This window comes from Pediculus humanus, genomic scaffold (genome assembly GCF_000006295.1).
Source record: "Pediculus humanus corporis 1103172107745 genomic scaffold, whole genome shotgun sequence".
Classification (NCBI taxonomy): domain Eukaryota; kingdom Metazoa; phylum Arthropoda; class Insecta; order Psocodea; family Pediculidae; genus Pediculus; species Pediculus humanus.
This window is the reverse complement of record NW_002987346.1, coordinates 167,054-186,986: the sequence shown is the minus strand read 5'-3', so window position 1 is coordinate 186,986 and position 19,933 is coordinate 167,054. Positions and strand designations below refer to the sequence as shown.

Below are 19,933 nucleotides of genomic sequence, written 5' to 3'. Positions count from 1 at the left end.
AATACCAAAAACTATTAAAAAAAACTTTGAAAAAATAAATTTTGATAGAGGGCGTTAGGAGCAACTAAGCCAACAATCAGTTTCCGGTTCCCATTTTCCTCCATTTGGTATTTACAGAATTTAAAATGAAAGTCACAGGACAGGTAATTCACTTTAAAACATTTTTTTTTACTACATTAAAACTATTTTCTAATTTAAAATTATCATTATTTAAATATTACGCATGATTTAATATTTGAGGACTCTTTTAATTTTTTATATTTTAATTATATTCACACGTGTATGGACGAGCTGACGCGTGCTATGCCCAGACGTTCAGCATGGTATTGGAAAAAAAAAAAAAAAAAAACTAATGTTTAATTTTATTTTTAGCTTAAAGAATTCGAAATCATCGGTAGGAAGTTACCTACCGAAAAAACTAAAAATTTACCATCACCATTTTATAAAATGAGAATATTTGCACCGGATTATATTGTAGCTAAATCTCGTTTTTGGTACTTTTTACGTCAATTAAAAAAGATTAAGAAAAGTACAGGAGAAATTGTTTCCCTTAAGGAAGTAAGTTTTTCTTATTATTTCATTTTAATTTAAAAACCTTCTGATTTTGTGTTGAATTGACAATATATCTTATGTCACAACATGTAGGACTCTAAGTAATTTACAAATATTAGCTAAAGAATAATTTAAAAACTAAATTTTTCCCATTTTTTTTTTGTCAGTAACCTAATTCCTGTTACTCTTATCATGGATCTAAACTATTTTTTAGTTGTAGTTTTTTATAATGTTTAGTTTATAGAGAGCTCACCTATCGAAACTATTTAATTAAACCCAATGTGCAATTTTTAAAATTATCAATAATGACTGTATATGATGTTTATCGTTTTTCAGATTCCAGAAAAATCCCCATGCAAAATCAAAAACTTTGGTATTTGGTTAAGATATGATTCAAGATCAGGTACTCACAACATGTACAGAGAATACAGAGATGTAACAGTTGCTGGAGCTGTGACTTTGTGCTATCGTGACATGGGAGCTCGTCATCGTGCCAGAGCTCATTCAATTCAAATAATTAAGGTTGAAGAAGTTAAAGCATCAAATTGCAGACGTCCACAAGTGACACAATTTCATGATTCTAAAATAAAATTCCCTCTGCCTAAGAGAATTCGAGGTGCCAAGAAGGGTCCTTTATTTTCAGTCAGGAGACCAAGAACCTATTACATGTAAAACTCTAACTGAAATATATTTTCAATTTATTTTAAAATGACTTTTTTTTTTTTTTTTTTTCTTTTGCATTTTTCATCGACACATACAAACAAAAGTTCAAAATATTAATTATATATTTGTATTCTTGTAAATCTTCTACAGGAGAAAAAAATTCTTTGGTTTTCATTTGTATGGAAAATAGAAAAAGGCAAAAAAAAAAAAAAAAAAAAAATTTTCAAAAAATAAAATTATTTATGTTCCATACTGAGAATTAAAACAGCTTCAATTTGATTTTTAAGCCATTGAAGAAGAGCTTTATCGTGACTGCAAGCGCTTTTCTCATCGTTCCAAGCTCTTGTCACATTTTCCTCCTAAAAATTTATTAGTCACGTGATTTAATATTTTATTAAACCCATCACTGTCTAAGGACACCTTGACTCACCTGTCTGGTATTAAATATTAATTTATTGTCTTGTATCGAAGGTACAGACATGACGTCATCCACTTTCAACGCCCATATTATTTCATAGGGTCCCCATAATTTATATTTTCCAATTAATAATATGTGCCTTAAAAATTTAAGTTTTACATAGATTTTAATTAAAATTTATTGTTAATAAAATAAATTATTAATAACTTACTGCAAAGTAATAAGTAATATGGTTTTGGATTCCGTTGTGAGAGATGCGTGAGCCCAGTAGATGTCATCGCTGTAAAGACCGCGAGATAAAAGGTTCAAAAGGTTGAGTCCTCTGGCTTCGTGACCTTGAAAAGGTCTCAAACCTAAAACTGGATTAACGTATCGGGGTAATTTGATTCTGCTCAAGACGTTTTCTCCCATTTCCATCGCCCTGTGAAAAAATTTTCATTTTAAAAGTTTTAAATTAAAACCTTCTCCTCCTTCTCCTCCTCCTCCTTTTTTTTACCTTTTCATTCCGTCATCAATCAAATCCAAACAATTGAATATTTCACCGTGTGATTTTGTCATTAATCCCATCAAACCTTTACCGGGTCCTTTGAAAAAATTTTCGACACCTTGAAGAGGACCCGTACCTTGTTTGTGTTTCATAATAACACCCGATAATGCTAAAGTACATATGGAAAAAAAATTTGAATTGGATCGTATTATGAAATCGGGTAAATCCCTATTCTCTTCGAATGAAAAATTATTTTTTTTCGTTTCTTTATTCGAATGTATAACCGTTTGCAGTGCCGTTCCAAGGTACATGGCAAATAATGTTTCCGTTTCTTTTGATCCTTCCGTTTCGTGTCCCAAAAGTCCCAATGCTCCGTTACTTATATTATCGGAAAATTCTTCCGGTACTCCCGTATTTTCCTAAATGAAAAAATTTTTTACTTTTCCATAATACGCATAATAAATAAATAAATAAATAAATAAATTAATTAATTACCAAATAAGGTTCGTAAAAAAGTGGATGACTATCATCGGAAAAATCCAAATATTGTGAATAAGGATTTGTTAACACGTTTATTCCCATGACCAACACGTGTAATTGTTGACATAATTGTGATTTAAAATATTGTAAACCTTGATTCCATACAAATTCTTTACTACAATGTTGTCCGATTGTTTCGAAACACAACAATCTATAAAAACAAACGATTTTAAGTTTCTTCTACAACCCATTCGTACATTCGACTAAAACTAAGAAGAAAAACTAACTTTAAAGTTATCGGTTTTTCTTGTGTGAATGATGACGTCATGGCGTAAAATAAATAATCTATTAATGGATGACAATTATTTTCTTTATATTCTTGTTCGGTTTGTGATGATGAAAACGTTATTTGTAATTTAATCGGTGAGCAATGAAGATATTCAAACATTTTTTCATCGCATTCATCCGAATTAGACTAAAAACGATCATAATAATAATAATAATAATAATAATAATAATAATAATAATAATAATAATAATAAATATTTTAATATATAAAATAACTCAATCATTAATTAAAGTTTATCATTACTTTTACATATATGGGTAAATGAACGAGAGAAATATCATGACGAATATTTTCACAATTATTTAATTTATTTTTCCACAGCCTCCAAAAATCAATCATTTCCGTTATCCAACACTTTTCCAGCTGCAATCTATGCTCTTGCACGACGAATTTAACAAATTTATAAACGTCGTTACAACCTCGATTGTATTTTTTAAGATAACCCATTTCGAATGCCGGTTTCGGATAATATTTAGATGATGATGTTGTGGGAGGAGGAACCGGAAATAAAACGGTTGGAAATTCGGCATCGTATAATTGATTATCGATTTGCAATCTGTGAAGTTGAAAATGAAATAAAGACATGTGTTTAGATCTCCGATATTGTATCCATATTGCCGGACGATGTTTTCTTCTTATTTCCCCGAAAAATGGTTTAGTCATTTGCATTTTTTCAAAATCGATCTGTACCGACAACAAAAAAAAAATCGTTTTTTTTTACCATCCATCCATCCATCCATCCATCGATCGATGAGGATGAGGAATTAACTTATATCGTCTTACGTGTATATAATCTTTTATTTGAGCTTTTGTTAATCCCTGTTTGTATTTATCCTCCAACCAAGAAGATAATTCTAACGCCACGACTTTCCATTTGTGTGCAACCGTTATTTCCCATTGTGCTGCAGAATCTGATAAACTCACGTGACATAATTCTCTCGGAATTTTTTTCTTACATTTATTTATCTTCAAAATCAATCATGTTTTGATTCAACAAATAAAATCTAAAAAAAATAATTTAAAAAAAAAAAAAGCAGAAGAAAATTGTTTTTACTCACGAGTGATATACCCAATCCGTCAAAGGATACGAAAAGTTCTAAATGACTTCTCTCAGCGTCCAAACTTCTCTTCATCCTTTTTGCCAATCTTTCATCTTGAGTTAATAATAAAACTCTTTGACGATCGTTTAAATAACTCGCCCAGTACACAATTATTTTATCTTTCCTAGTTTTTCTAACGAACTAAAAATAATAATAATAATAATAATAATAATAATAATAATAATAAATTCAATTAAAATCCATCGGGAAAAAAAAATCAATGGAGAAGGGAGTAATAATAAACCTCCGATTGTGCGATTTCTCCTTCTGAATCATCACTCGAACTACTATTATCACGTTCCATTGATTTAGATGCATGTTTATTATTATTATCATTCGGTAACGATTGACCTTTTCGAACGACGTGAAAACTGACTTTTTCCTCTCCGAAACCATCTTTCCAAAACGGAACGCAAAAATCTTTTCCCTTATTATTGTAAACGTTCCACAAAAGAGTTCTTTCCTTGCACGGATCATCCCACGTGTACAAGAGTGACTGATAAGGATTCAACAAAACAACTTGTCCCGAATCCTTTTGATGAAATTTTAAAAATAAATCTTCGCATTGATTGTCGATTCGAACGGGAGCGTCGCCGGGTTGATAATTTTGAAAATTTATGTAAAACGGTTCATCGACGTTTCCCGTTACTTTAACCGTGATTCCACACTGTAATATAAACTCAACTTCGTAAACTTCCGGTTCCGTTTCCTTTCAAACTTGTAACGAACGTAATCAATTACTTACTCCCTTATCCATTCTCAAAACAGTCGTGTGTGTTATACTAAATGGAATATTTTGAGAAATGTGTTTACTATCTCTAAATTTAACAAACATTCTCATTGTATCCGTTTCCGGCCAAAATGGTAAAAACTAAAAAATATATTTTTTTTTTACCAATCAAAATCCTTCCCTTTATTTATGATACCTACATTAAATTAATCAAAACATGGAGAGAGAGAGAGAGAGAAAAAAACGTACCTGTCCAGGAGCTATATCTACCCATAAATCCGCCTTTTCGTTATCTTCCATAAAACGAAGATGTTTTCTACAAGAATTGGTAACGATAAAATTTGGAAGAAACGTTATAATTTTCGTTAATTTTGGATTTATTTGAGAAAGATTAGATTTAACTAATATTCTATAACGTCTTTTCCTTTCTTTATCCCTTCGAAAAAAAAAAAAAAAAAAAAAAATTTTTTAAATAATTTTTTATTAAATTCAATCAATAAGTAGGTTTTTCCGATAACGGACTTGCAAATGACCAAACCGCTGCAACCTGATGCATCCAGAGAAAATGCAGACGACCACGAAGAACTAAAAGCTCTTATTCTAACGCAATGTCTTCTTTGTTTACGAAAACTAAATAGTAAAGGCCCTTCACCGACCCATTCCAAAATGCTATCCGTCAATGAACCCTAGTAACAAAAAAATTCGTTATAATGATAATAATAAAAAATTTATTTCTTATCACTAACCAATGAGTTATTTACTCTTATTTGAAGGGGAAGTCCCGTTTTATTTATCAACCAATAAGATGAATATACTGTGATTGTTACGTTGGGCGTACGAGTTATTAATAAATTTAACAAAAGTTGTTTATTTCCGCCATCCGTATCTTGTTCCGTTATCATGGTGACAATTTTTTCTTCTACATCTCCGGTTAAATTAAAAGAACCCGTCCAATGTAAGCCTAAATATTCTGAAATCTGAATAACCGTTCGAATAAATAAAATTTATTATTATTATTATTATTAAGTATAGGAAAATCCTTTTTATCTTCTTTTACCTCCATGATAATTTTTTGTGGTTTTCTTAAATCCAACGAATAAACATTCGTCTCATCTCCAGCTTCTATTCTAAAATCATAATTGATACTCGAGAGTTTTATCTCGATCGCATATGGTAAAATGTTTAGTATTAATAACGTGGGAAGTAAACGAATCGTACAATCGGATAACGATCTTTGATTATTAGTTATATTTATATTATCATCGCAACAAGCCTAAAACAATAATAATGATTTTTATCACAATGGCATTTTCCCTCCATTTTTAATTTTATACCTTCACGGAAAACACGTTCGGATCATTTTCTTGTTTTGATTGACAGTATAAATTTTTAGATGTTCCAACATCCGTCATTATTTCCTGCCACGATATGCTATTTTCGCTCACGTGGTAATCACTGCAAATTTCAAAAGGAAACGACCGTTACGTCATTTTCATATACGAGAGAGTAAAAACTACCTTCGCGACTTAATACCTGACGTGTGCGGGTGCTATATATAATTTGCTATGATAAGCTACGAACAGTGGGATGTTATACGTGTCATCGGGTTCTATCACGGACAATCTTATCAAATCTCCAAACGGATTCGTTGCTTCTCCAATTATGATTTCACCCAATGCTTCTATCACGCTTTTATTATAATAAATTTCAATCGCGTACGATGTGGAATTTAATATCTGTTTAATAATAATAATAATAATTAATTACGGGTTAATTTAAATAACGGATTTTTTAATCATCGAACTTACCCTTAAGGGACTGCTGAGAACGTAATTTCTTATTCTGAAACGACACGCGGTTGACAGTAATAAATGATACCTCGTTTGATTTCTTGTCGGTAATAAAGTATGTAATTTATTACAACTCATTGATGGTGCCACTACGTTTAAGTCGTTGAAACCTTAAAGATTAAAATTTTTACGTTTAGTTTTAGTTTAAAATGAAATAATTAAGGTACCAATACCAACCGATACCAACCTGGTACTTGAATTAAAAGTTTATAGTCTGTGACTCTATTATAAAGTTGTGTAACCGTTTTTTGTGGATATTTAAAAACAAAATCTAAATTTTCCAATTCGTTGACTTTATCAACGCTAAAATAATAATAATAATAATAATAATAATAATAATAATATAAATAAGTAAAAAAAAAAAAAAAAGGAAAAAAGGAAATGATAAATACCTTCCAAAATCCGATTCGTTATCAGATGCTGTCGGACTTTGATAAGATCTTAAACTTTCTGGAGAGCTTGATGGAGAATTTTCCGAATCGTATTTTGATACAATTAAAGGTTTGTCTTTATTCGAATTCGACGACTGAAAACAAATAAAAATTAATTAAAAGTAAATTTTTGATGTTGATCAGTTTATAAAAATGTTAAAACTGACTTTTACGAGTAACGTCACAACACTCCGTGGGCCTAAATGATTTTTTACAGTTGCTCCTTCGTTCGGTATTGAAAACAATGGAAAAAATGGCGTTTCGGAAAATGCATTTGATATTTCTTTAAATATTTTAACAGATTGTGGAGTGAGCGTGAGTTCTAATTTATTTTTAGAATGTAAAATCACGTGAATTGCCAATCTTTCAACAGCTTCCGTTTCCAAACCCGAATCTACAGAATCAGCTGGAAAAAATTAAAAAAAAAATTTTCAACTTTTTCTTTTAAGACTTTTTAAATTAAAAATATTTATCATTACAATGTTTTTTAAGAAAAACGGCTCTTCCTTGTCCGTTACTTCTATTACTATTTGTTTCTTCTTCGGTTTCGACTTCTAACTCTTCCGTTTCTTCTTCTGTCGCGCTTGATTCTGCAGATTCGCTTCCGTCTCTATCGCTGTTGGTACCAGTAAATAAATGATCAACGGCGTTACGTAATTTTTCAAAAGCTCCATTTTCATTTTCCGAATCTGACGAATCACCGCACGAAAACGACACTGTAAATTTTGGTCATTAGTATGCCAAATACTAACTTGACAAAGGTTTTTCTTATAGAAAAAAAAAAAGTTTTTTTAACTTTACAATTTTGCCTTTTGGTTGTTGTCGTTGGATAATTATCGAAATTACGCCTTCTTAAAAAAATCATTTCTTGATCGGATTCTTCGCCGGAAGTATCGCTATCTAAAACATCATCCGTCGGATTGGAAATTTTCCTTTCTTTATTTTTATTTATTTCCGTTTGAAAATTAACGTGGGGAGATATGGGAAATGATTTTCCCTGAAATGTGTGAAAAACGAGTTTCCACGGTTTTTTTTCAAATCCTTCGTAACAGGGTTCGATAAAGGGTTCCCACACGTCGATTTCTTCGTTGAAATATGCCACTTGAACCTCGATTTCCCCTAAATCATCACAAAATTTAGTTAAAAAAAAGTTGGTAAACCTAAAGTTAAAACTGTCACGTTGGTAAACCTTTTAAATTTATTGACGTTGACCAATCGTAAGCGATTAATTTGAAAGACGTTTCCGTTAACAACAATGGCTTCTTGTATGCACCCTGCGATGCGTAAAGTAATAATTTTATACGGCCAATATTAATGGATAAACTTTCAGCCGGTCTTCCAATGGGAAATGAAGGTTTCTGTGATAAAAATGGCTCTGTAACAGCTTTTGAAAAAATATTTTTTTTCTTATTATAATAACAAAAAAAATTTATTTTTTAAATGGCAAATTAATTCGCGGGAACAAACTCTCACCGCATATATCAGCTTCACAATAAGATGAAATTTTTTTAGGCGACCACAAATCTTCACTTTCGTGTACGACTGAAAATGTTTTTTTATTATTATTATTATTATTATTATTTGATTTACCATCGAAAAAAGATGTCGTTCTTAATTCTTGAATTATCTGCCAATAAAAAAAAAAAAAAAAAAAAATCGATTTAGTAATGACAAATATTTTCGAAACAAAAAAAAAAAAAAAAAAAATTTTCTACAAACTTGTGCTATTGTAGCCAAAGTAGAAACAGCAATTTGTAAATCGATGGGACTGACTTTAACTTCTATTTTCAAACCATCGTCCATGTTTTTGGCTATGCGAGATATTTCAATATCACACTGACTCAAAAGCTGTAGAAAAACAAAAGAAAAAAGTTTTTAATTTAAGATAGAAAGAGAGAGAGAGAGAAAATTAAAATTTCAGGATCGCTTACGGTTGTTGGTTTTTGTTTAATTTTTATCGGTCCTGAAAAACATTTTGACCAAGCTTGAAGACCGGCAAGTGTAACAACCAATTCATCGCGACCTCTTCTTTTACTCCAATCGATTAACAGTTCGCAACGAAACAATATGGCAGAAATATTTTTGAACGAATCAGTTGATAATAATATTATTTCAGGTTTCCGAAATTGCAAAGATAAAGATAGTCCTTTAAAAAAAAAAACAAAATTATTACTTTTATTCGGTTAAACAGGTACAAAAAACCAAAAAATTTTTACCATTTTGATCATCCGTGGTACAAGAAGTAGTTGATGAGTAAAAACCACTTGTGCTATCAGTACTGAGAAACGGTTGAAATATTTTCAAATCGTTTGATAAATTTTTCTAGAAAATTGATAATAATCACGATTAGGTAAATTTTTAAACGTCATCATCAAAAGGATTTGTACCTGTTGTACCAAATCTCCAACGTAACCATGATTTATAAATCCTCCTTCGCTTTGTTTAACCGGTATCGCATCGATGGCAAATTTAGAAAAAGCTGCCGCGAAAGAAACGGTTAAATTCATACGAGTTTTTTCGATGAGTACGTCCACTCTTCTGTCACCTTTTTGAGTTTGTTTATATATGACATCGACAATCGGAGGTGTCGAAATTGATATCGTTTCATCGTATTTTCTATTTCCTCCTTGGTAAGACTGAAACACTCTGCAAGAACAAAAATTTTTTTTTTGTTGCTAATTTTCTCCTCCAAACACTTCAAAAACTTTTTTTTTTTTCGAAATACTTTTTTTCTAAAACTGCGTCATCCGTTCGTATGTCTTCCAAAAGACAACTTTGTAACGTAAACGTTACTTCCATGCTACCGTCATAATATTTTTCCAAAAATAATGATGATTCCGTTAGAGTAAGTCTGCAAAGTCCGTGATTTAAATCTCTTATAGGAGAACTGATAACTTCACCCATGTCATTATACAAATCGATTATTATCGAATCGATAACGAATTTTATTTGTACGTCTTTTCTACATGCGTCGCTGTGACTTAAAAAAACTTGAAGTTTTCTCAAAAATAAATCATCGTTTTCAATGGGAGTTCTTTCGTCGATCGGGGAAACACTTTTCATCCACCAGGAAGGTTCTTGAAAAACAAAAGAAAGAAAATTTTTTATGACGTTTCCAACAACTTCTTCTTTTTTTTTTCAAAAAGAATTTATTACAAAATTCACCCAAAAATTTCTTATCGCTTATATTATCCTGCCAAACTGATAAAAACGTGAGCAAATCTTTTTGCCCGAATGATATTTTAACGGATTCTAACGTTCCAAATATTTCAAACAGAGGAAATTCTCTACTTTGAGTCGAATTATTATCGATTTTAAACATTATTTTAGGACCTCCGACGAAACGTTTCATATCGAATTTAGCTTGAATCGGTTCTAAAATATTTTCCTGCACTTCTAATTTTCCGGGTAGAGACATCAAAGCTCTGTGTAGGGAAATCGAATCTAGCTTGAGTAGTATATTGTCAATCACGTTCATCGTTCCATCTTTCGAACTGTATCCGGAAAGTTCTTTGAAAAAATTTTCAACGTTTAAATCTCCCAAATTGAATGCGAGTAAATTTGGCGATATTGATTTTTGCGGTAGTAAAAGTATCGGGAGATGTAAATTAAGAGAAAGATGAAGACGAGCGTTCCATCCTTTGAATTGATTCATTTGAATTGCAAAACATTTACGAAAAAATTCGGTAAAAGACCAAATCATTCCGATCGGTATTATCGGTTCGACGAAATGCTAAAAATCAATTTCAACGTATAATTATTAATTAATTAAATAAAATCGATATTCGTATGAAATAAATAAAAATTCACCTGCAAATCAACAAAAGTTTTATAAACGGCCACGCAATTGATTCTTTCTAAAATAAATTTTAAACTTCCGTCGGCTTGAACATCATCTTTTCCTCCGCCCAATCCTTTGTTATACAATCGAGGACTGTGTCTCACGTATTTAAATTCCATAACCCTATCTTCTTCGACGGATATTATCTTCGGATAAAGTGTTATGTCAGAAAGATCATCCAACGAAACAAATGCTAAATACCCTCGAAGAATCATTCTTTCGTTGGCTTTAAACATGCAATCGCTTTCGAATCCTTTCAACTTAAAAAAAAAAAATCGTTCAAATAATAATAATAATTTTAATCAATATAATTCAATTGATGATGTTACAAACTTTAAATTCTAAAAATTCTAAATCGGTATCGCACAATTTTAAACGAAATTCGGTTAAATGAGTCGAATAACTAAATTTAATGGCGCCGGGAGGAATCGGTGGATCGTAAGAATTGTCGAAATTTTCTAAAAACGTACGAAACCGTTTGAAATTTTTAAATAAATTAAATATTTCACGATGAGCTATTCTGTAACAAAAAAAAAAAAAAAAAAAAAAAATGTCGTTAAAATTAAAAATTGGAAAAAATAAAAAAAAAACAAAATAAAACGAACGCGAAATTCGTTATAATTACTTTTTATATAAATATTGAAGATATTTAGTAAATGTCAATATGGCTTCCCTGTGAAGATTTACCGATAAATACCCGATATCTAAAATTAATGATTGTTCGACACAATGAAAATGAGTTCTAAAATCGGGACAATCGGATCGAACCTAAAACAAACAAACGATAATAATATCGTCGTGAAAAAAAATCCATAATTTCGTTATATATATATATTATTAAAATGATTTTGATTTACTTTTCTGTACAATAACGAAATAAAATCAACGTCACCAATGGTCGATATTATTTCTAAATATTCTCCTGAAGGTCCTAAATGTATTTTATCGATCAATTGTATTCCACCGAGTGTTATTTGTATTGCAGGTCCGTAATTCATAAAAGCAGAATCCAATTGAAATTTTGCTATTCTTCCCATTACGTAGGGACGATCACCCGAGTCGTTCGATCTGTTCAATACTATTATTATCTCTTTCACGATGACTCTTAATAATGACGTGATTACGTTATTTGGTGATATATTATCATCGAAACCGGGTAAATCTACTGTTCTAGCCCAAAGTTCTATGTCGTCATCGCTGACGTCAATCGATGACCAATTACCAACAGAAGCACTTAAATTCATAACCAAACTTTCTGAATTATCCGGAGTCCTCTGTCTGGAAAGTTCGCTGGATACGACCTTAATGTAAAATTTACTCGTTTTTATTATTATTATTATTATTAAAAAAATTAATAATTAAAATTTAAAATAGAAAAAAAAAAAAAAAAACGTACCAAATTTTTTATGTAATACAAATCTAATAAAACGTCAGGTTTAATGACGTCATTTTTAAATTCCGTTTCTCTGAGAACGGGAACAACGGATAAAATGGTACAAGTCGGATGTGGAATATTTTCTAAAAAGTCTAAAAGGAAAACTAATTTTTTATCCGATAGATTTAATTTAATCGTATGAAGGAGAAAATTTGTTTTCGTTTTGGGTAAAGATTTATATTCGGGTTTAATACTATTTGAAAAAACTATTTGACTTTTAGTTTTCGAAATGACGTGATGAACAGTTTCGTTAGATTCCAATAAATGTTGCCAATTTTCACCTGGAACAAAAAATTTTTTGATGAAAAAAAATATATATCTATGTGAAAATTGACAAATGGCAACATTGAAAATTTACTCAACCTGATGAACAGAAAAGTATTTGAAAACCTTCCATGTTAACGTGAAGACGATCGTAAAGTTTTTCCTCTAATTCCATTTGTGTGACGTCATCTAAAATAAATGGCGGTTGAAGATCCGTGTGTAAAACCCATTTACCTAAATCTAATATCAAATTGTAATCGTTTCTACAAAGGAAAATAGAACGAAACGATTAATTAAAAGAATTGTTTAAAATATTTAAATTTAAATTAATAAAAATAAAATGAACAAACTTTTGACAGGATCCATTTTCTCCGATAACAATACGAGGGCCTTTTACACACATGTTAACATCAATTTTAATTTGTCGCGTCGTTATTAAATTTTTAAATTTTATAAAATTATCGTAATATTTTTTTATATTATTTTTAAATAAATTTTGAGTGAGACCTATCCCTTGAAAAAAATTTAAAAATTGAGAAAAAGAATGCTGAAAATAATAATAAAAAACCGTTACATAACAATGGATAAAATTTTCATAAAGATAAACATAAAAATTATGTTTAACTTACTTCGTGATAAATTACACATAATTCCGCTAATATAAAAGATACGGCATAATCTGCTTCCACGGTCAACGGATTTTTTTCAAAATCGAAACATATGAAAGAATTTCCTTAAATTTAAAAAAAAGAAATTTCACTGATAAAATGATCATTTTAAAAAAATCTCACGTGTGAATTTGATTTCGTACCCGAATTAGGTTTCGAATTGATTATTGGCGCCAATCCTTGATCTCCTGTCGTGGCACCTTCGAAATTCAAACTATCTGCTCGTACGGATAATTTAAATGCATCGGCTGCTGGACGAGTTTCAAAACTTATGAGAAATTGACTTAAACTTAACGAACCTATTTCCGTTCCCCGTATAAAAATACTTCCGGAAATATGATGAATAGTAAAATTAATCTTATGTTCTGTAATCAATATTAATTAAACAATAATAATAATAATAATAATATTATTATTCGAGAGTTATTTTTTATTATTTATTAATATTACCTATATATTTTTTAGCCTTTTCCGGAGAAATATTAATATCGGTTTTTTTAATTTCGTCAAATTTTAATCTTTCCGTTGGTGATAATTGAGACCAAAGACCTTTTAACTTATCGGATCGAATTTGAAATTTGACAACGTTTTCGTTAAAATCCCACCATTTACCACTCTCGGTAATTATTTCTATTTTATCCGGATCTTCGTTTTTTATCTAAACACACAATTCGATTAATTTTTTTTTTGAAAAAAAAAAAAACAAAACCAAAATAAAGTTGAAAAAAATCAAATAAATTAAAATTTTCTCACTTCAATTTTTGCATGTTCTCTAGCTATGACCAAACTACATAAAGAAAGATTATCTTCTGCTTGTGCCAAATCGAGACGAAGTTCCGAATCTCCAGGATTAAGTATAAATTTTTTATACAAATTTTTATAATTTTTATAATTATTTCTGCAAAAATAATAATAATACATGTTAAATTATTATTATTATTATTATTAATAGAGAGTGTTTTATTAAAGAATTATCACCTTTGTTTTTTTATGTTTTTCCATTGATAAGGTCTGATTCTCTGTTGCAAAATGGCTTCCAATGCATATTTCCACCAAATCCTTGCATTTTTATTAACGTTACAATTTGGTCGAATATTTAAATACGGCCTGTCGTAAAAATAAATAACATATTACCACTCGTGAAAATTTATTTTTACGAGATGATAATGATAATAATAATAATAAAATAAACCTTTTCAAATGAATTCTTCGAAAGTGATTAAATAATGCAACAATGGAATGCAATTGAGCTCTTGATAAATTATAAACAATATCGTGAATGACTAAATCGACTAATAATTTAGGTACTCTGGCTTCTTTCGAACGACTCAATATAATTTTCATTTTTCCATTAAAAGGTTTAACGACTGCAAAAGAAAAAAAAAATTATCAATTAATAATAATGATTAGAATCGATGAAGCCTCAATATTCGAATACACATTTACCAAAATCGAATGGTTTTCCATTTATTTTAAACGTTCTTAAACCTTCTTTTAAATTTTCCCGCCAATTATCGACATTGAGAAAATCATTGACATCCGTTTCGACATTTAAATATAAAGAAGCAGCATCGAGTTTAACCAATTGATGTATAGTCGAATTTCCGGTTGATTGAACGTGAGGTTTCCATTTGCTATAATAATAATTTCTTTTATATTAAAAAAGGAATTTTAAAAAAATGAATGATGGGAATAATAATAATAATAAAAAAAAAAAAAAACCTGTTTGTTGTTTCCGTCGATAAACATTCTATGCAAAGACCGGAAACGATACCGTTACAACAATATTTATCTTCGAATCTAATATGTATTTTACGTATGAATATTTGTATGTTGTTCGTTAAAGCCGTTAAAAAACCATCGAATAACGAACCCGTCGTAAATCCAAATATATTTTTATAACTATCCAAATCTTTTAATATTTTTCTTTTGAATGCTCTTATTAATTTTTTTTCTTTTTCGATTGAATAATTATCCGAATCGCATGACGTGCCCACAATTAAAACATCCTGTTTAAATTAAAATTATTAATTTGTAAAATTAATAAATAAAAACAAAATAATAATAATAACAAACGGAAAAACAACCTCGACGTTAACGACAATTGCTTGACTGGATAAACTGTTCCATGGAATGATGACGTTTATTTTTCCAATGATACCATATTTAACTTCGATTGGTAATTCCAAATCGACCTAATTTTTTTTTTTTTGCAAATATTAATTAAATTTCAAAAAAATTATGAATTAATTAATTCATTCATTAATTAATTAACTCACCAATGCTTCCGGTTTAAGATTTAAATTATTTAAATTAACTTCTCCTCCGAATATGCCAACGTTTAAACTTTCCGTATCTAAATCTTGTACGTATTTTCCCAACCATTTATTAAATATTCTCGCTATAAATCCTTCGAACATTTTATTTAATAATTTTTAAACCTATAAATAAATAAATAACCCTATTAAATAAATATTCGAGTTATAATAATAATAATAATTTACCTTATGTATTATAATAAAATAATATTATCCAGACTGTTCCAGAATGTTTTGAAAAAAAAACAAAATTTTTTATTTTTTCCCACGGTTTATTAACTTTTCATTTTTGGAAAATTTTTTTTATTAAAAATAATTATTTATTTATTTAAAATTCGTTGTTGTGTTTAAATAAAAAAAAAAAAAAAATGATTTTTGACAGATTAAACACACCAATTTTGTTTTCCTTGACCCCTATCGATTTTCATTTTTTTTTTTTTTGGCGATGCATAAAGCGCTGGCGCCCCAGGATATTCAACACGTGGGGATGAAAAAATCAATTTTTACTGTACCCCCTACCCCTTTCCCCCCTCCACTTCATTTCCCCCGAATTATTATTATCATTACTTGTCATGTTTTTATATTATTATTATCTTCCTACGCGGCGTCATTCAACCTCATCGAATCTAAAAATAAATATTTTATCCCGTTTAAATAATAATAATAATAATATGTATAATTTTGAATTAATTTTCCTGTCATTTTATTATAATTAAATAATAATAATAATAATAATTTTAACCTTTTCAATAAAAAAAAAAATTTCTTCATTTATTTCCGGTTAAAAAATTTGGATTCGTTGACTGCATCACATAAACGCACATAACCTTGTCCGTTATTTTTGATAACCGTTTATATATTAACCAGGTATCAGTGGAAAAATGTTCCTAGAATTTATGATGATACGTTAAAATGACGTTTAGTAAAAATTTTTATTTATTATTTACCATTGCGATTCTAGTAAGAGACGATGTGCAGTTATTAAAAAATATTTTTAAATAAAAATAATAATAATAATTTTGTTATAGATCGACGTCGTGTTTAACTTACCGAAAAATGATGATGACGAATTTGATATTAAAGCATTTTCAAATTGTCGTAATTTGCATTTGAAAAGAGGAATTGGAGAATGTTGTAAAATCACTAAAAAAAAAATATGGGGTATGTTTTTTTCTTTTTTTTTTAAATTAAATCAAAAAAAAAATAAATATTTGGGGTATTACCCTGCGATTTAGGTGATCTCGAATCATCTTTTCGTAAATGTAGAAAAAGGATCAAATCGGTTTTAATTGATACGACAACTACGTCATCAGTGCCCGATTTTAAAACGGTAATTGAAATGTCGATTGATGAGAAAATTTTCCCGGATAATCACTTTGCACTTAACTATTACATTCCTCGTAAGTTAATTATTTAATTAAAAAGAAAAAAACAGATTACGGTCATACATAATGATAATATCCTTATTTATATTTCAGGTAAAAAAAAACATGATTCGTTTGAAAAACAGGTAAAAAAAAAAAAAAAAGTTATCTGTAATAAAATTAATAAATATTAATTAAAAATAAAAAAAAAATTTTAATTTTTTCAGTGCTTTTTAGAATGCGTTCTCAAAGAAGAAGGTTTGGTAAATATTATTAATTTATTAATTAATTTTAATTAATTAATAATGAGTTTTTACATACCTGAACATCCATATTTGTTTTTTTTTGTTAGTGTGATTATAAATTTCAATTTTTTTTTGATTTAGATAATTAATGATAGAGTGGATAAAAATGGTATTTTACAAAGATTTACAACGACTTTAAAATACGATTATAAATGGCGTGCGGTTGCTATTAAAGCTGCTGAAAAATGTATGAATGAAAAAAATTATGATAATAATAATAATAATTCATTTGTTGGTTTGTGTAAAACCGGTTCATCTGAAATATTTAAATGTATTTTTAAAGAAACATTTTTTGTAAGTTTTTCATTTTTTTTGTTAAAAATTTTCCATCCTTTTGTTTCCCCTTAAAAAAAAATTTTTTTTAATGTTTTAGAATTGTCCAACATGGCCAATCGACAGTAAGTTTTTTTTTTTTTTTTTTTATAATAGCAAAAATATAAATAAATAAATAAAAAAATACCAATTTTCGAACATGGTTTTCGCTTTACTATTTCAGATGAATATTGCACAAATCTCAAACATTTTTATCTTAGGTGTTCGAACGAGTCTCAAATTTCTTCAGAGTATAATAAATTTCAATCATATTCAAATGTTGACTATTCAATAGATGCTCTCACACTGGAACCTTAAAGTTATTTTTATTCATTAGATGACAATTAATACATTACAATGTTAAACATAATTTAAATAATAATAATAAATAATAAATGATGAATAATTTTAATAAGATATTTTATTTTTTCATCTATAAAATGAAGACAAAAAAATGCACTGTAAAATTGATAAATAGGCATGGGAAAAAAAAAAAAAATTTTTTTTTTTCTCCCTCCACAACCTATAGTGTAAATAAAACATGCTGATTATAACACCATCTAAAAAAAAAATTGAACATGAAGTACGTATGTCGTGAATATCATTTTCACGTCCTTCATTTCGGCTAAGATTCAGGCTTTTATTTTCAAATGAATTTTTCGTAATTTTTATTTAAAAGCTTTTCTTTTTCTTTTGAGAAGCTCAATTGTGTTGTTTTTGTTGATGATGATTTTTTTTTTTTATAAAAAATATCCAAACCCGAAAGTTCTTTTTAAAGCATCCCAATAATAACGCTCCCAATTTTCAGTTGTTGCATCAGCTTCTCTGTAATCGAATTGATGATAATTTTTTTTTTTTTTTTTTTTTTTTACAGGGCAACACAAACAATTTAAAACCTTTAAAATTATAAGTTGATATTGAAAGAGACACGTACCCAGCAGGAACTCCTGTTTGAAGGACTTCTAGTTCGGTGTGATCCTGTTTTTGACGAATTTCAATTGTCACAGTTGAATAATGACCCTCCGGCCATCTTTTTAAACGCCACGATTGAATAAGTTTTAAATTTGGTACAATTTCGATAAACTTTCCGTGAACGTAACCGCCAAAAAGCTCAAATTCTCCACCCTTTTGCAGATCTAATTTAACTGGACCGTGTGTAAATGCTACAACCAACTGCATAATAAAACAAATAGCATTTTAGATTAAAAGTATTTAAATAAGTAGAGGTAATAACGGAAAGACTAAATTGTATTTGTAAATGTTACATCATAACAGGTAAGCGCTCTGTATAATTCTTCACCGGTGCATTGAAAGTTTCGTGTCATCTTTAATTTAGTCGTGTTAACGTTATTTCCATCATTTTTAACAAACTCATTGTTTTTAGCAGATGAATTCAATTCTGAATTTGAAATGGAATTTTTGACTTGAACTTTAGTGTCATGACCACTTGTTACATTATTAATACTGTCCTTGGTTTTTTCATCGCTATCCTTCCTTGGCAAAATCATACCTTGAGAGAACTCTAAAATGAATACAATTCTTATTAATTCTGTTACTAGTTTTAATAAAATTAAAAATTGATTACCAATAATTAAATTAATAATAATAATAATAATAATAATAATAATAAAAAAAAATATTTGAATCGATAACTCACCTACTTTTAAACCCTGTACATATTTACTTAATTTATCCCTAATTATAGGTGTCCCACATTCTTTAAGTATATCTTTAACGGTTGTAGCTTCAAGAGAGGAATCATTGACGGTAAACATAACATCAACTTCATGGATTTCATTTTCTTCGCTAAGATTGGGAATATGTATAGTTCCTGTCACCGATTTTTCTCCATCACTTGTCAACTTTCCTTTCCAATTTAACGTGATATCCCACTCGTAGAAAAATATTAATTTTCCTTTTCTATTATTAGCTACGGCTTCTCCATTACATTTATCTATCTCGGTTATTTTACATTTAATCGCGTCATTTTCTATTTTAAGATCCTTAAATAATTCTTTAAATTTACTTTGCGACCATCCGCAAGCATTTTTTTCCGTCCAATGCCAGTTGTTTACATTAATGGCATCCGGCCTTTCTTCGACAATCCAACGCGGATCTCCTTCTCCCCATTTAGCCATTTTGAAAAAATTTTTTAATTTAATCACTAAAACAATAACCTAAAACAAAAGCCTCGTTACACAATTTTACAATCTAAATTTCTTAACTAGTTAAATTCATTCATGTAATTTTATTTCGTAACTCCAATCAATCATAAATTCAATGGAAAAATTTTGCGTGAATACATTACATCGGCTTTTAGGAAATTACACATTAAAAGACGATATATTTTAGGTTATAAATACGAT

General features: G+C 29.0%; 4 protein-coding genes across 4 annotated transcripts; 2 read left to right on the top strand and 2 right to left on the bottom strand.

Annotated features, from left to right (window-relative positions):
* Positions 1-125: 125 nt before the first annotated feature.
* Positions 126-1,224, top strand: Phum_PHUM338970 (60S ribosomal protein L18A, putative; the record flags this gene model as incomplete). Its single annotated transcript, XM_002427694.1, has 3 exons — positions 126-143; positions 373-558; positions 889-1,224. 3 exons carry the CDS (start codon positions 126-128, stop codon positions 1,222-1,224), a joined length of 540 nt encoding a protein of 179 aa, XP_002427739.1.
* A 227-nt stretch (positions 1,225-1,451) lies between these two features.
* Positions 1,452-15,688, bottom strand: Phum_PHUM338960 (vacuolar protein sorting-associated protein, putative; the record flags this gene model as incomplete). Its single annotated transcript, XM_002427693.1, has 51 exons — positions 1,452-1,574; positions 1,646-1,772; positions 1,845-2,054; positions 2,130-2,539; positions 2,616-2,811; positions 2,888-3,075; positions 3,193-3,633; positions 3,733-3,900; positions 4,008-4,190; positions 4,294-4,758; positions 4,795-4,920; positions 5,029-5,203; positions 5,302-5,465; positions 5,526-5,756; positions 5,837-6,052; positions 6,114-6,234; positions 6,313-6,515; positions 6,588-6,739; positions 6,817-6,932; positions 7,022-7,155; positions 7,228-7,466; positions 7,540-7,776; positions 7,809-7,827; positions 7,857-8,179; positions 8,250-8,435; positions 8,528-8,602; positions 8,651-8,687; positions 8,780-8,908; positions 8,992-9,206; positions 9,277-9,382; positions 9,448-9,706; positions 9,786-10,137; positions 10,226-10,347; positions 10,381-10,793; positions 10,871-11,161; positions 11,235-11,421; positions 11,527-11,669; positions 11,759-12,202; positions 12,298-12,617; positions 12,700-12,863; positions 12,951-13,113; positions 13,226-13,333; positions 13,412-13,633; positions 13,719-13,926; positions 14,022-14,166; positions 14,247-14,375; positions 14,461-14,635; positions 14,715-14,902; positions 14,991-15,277; positions 15,356-15,463; positions 15,548-15,688. The coding sequence occupies 51 exons, from the start codon at positions 15,686-15,688 to the stop codon at positions 1,452-1,454; spliced, it is 10,284 nt and encodes a 3,427-aa protein (XP_002427738.1).
* Positions 15,689-16,498: 810 nt separating this feature from the next.
* Positions 16,499-17,885, top strand: Phum_PHUM338950 (uncharacterized protein; the record flags this gene model as incomplete). Its single annotated transcript, XM_002427692.1, has 7 exons — positions 16,499-16,546; positions 16,615-16,747; positions 16,822-16,986; positions 17,065-17,096; positions 17,178-17,213; positions 17,337-17,526; positions 17,752-17,885. 7 exons carry the CDS (start codon positions 16,499-16,501, stop codon positions 17,883-17,885), a joined length of 738 nt encoding a protein of 245 aa, XP_002427737.1.
* Positions 17,886-18,307: 422 nt separating this feature from the next.
* On the bottom strand, positions 18,308-19,705 carry Phum_PHUM338940 (uncharacterized protein; the record flags this gene model as incomplete). Its single annotated transcript, XM_002427691.1, has 4 exons — positions 18,308-18,392; positions 18,502-18,740; positions 18,833-19,089; positions 19,225-19,705. 4 exons carry the CDS (start codon positions 19,703-19,705, stop codon positions 18,308-18,310), a joined length of 1,062 nt encoding a protein of 353 aa, XP_002427736.1.
* Between the last annotated feature and the right edge of the window lie 228 nt (positions 19,706-19,933).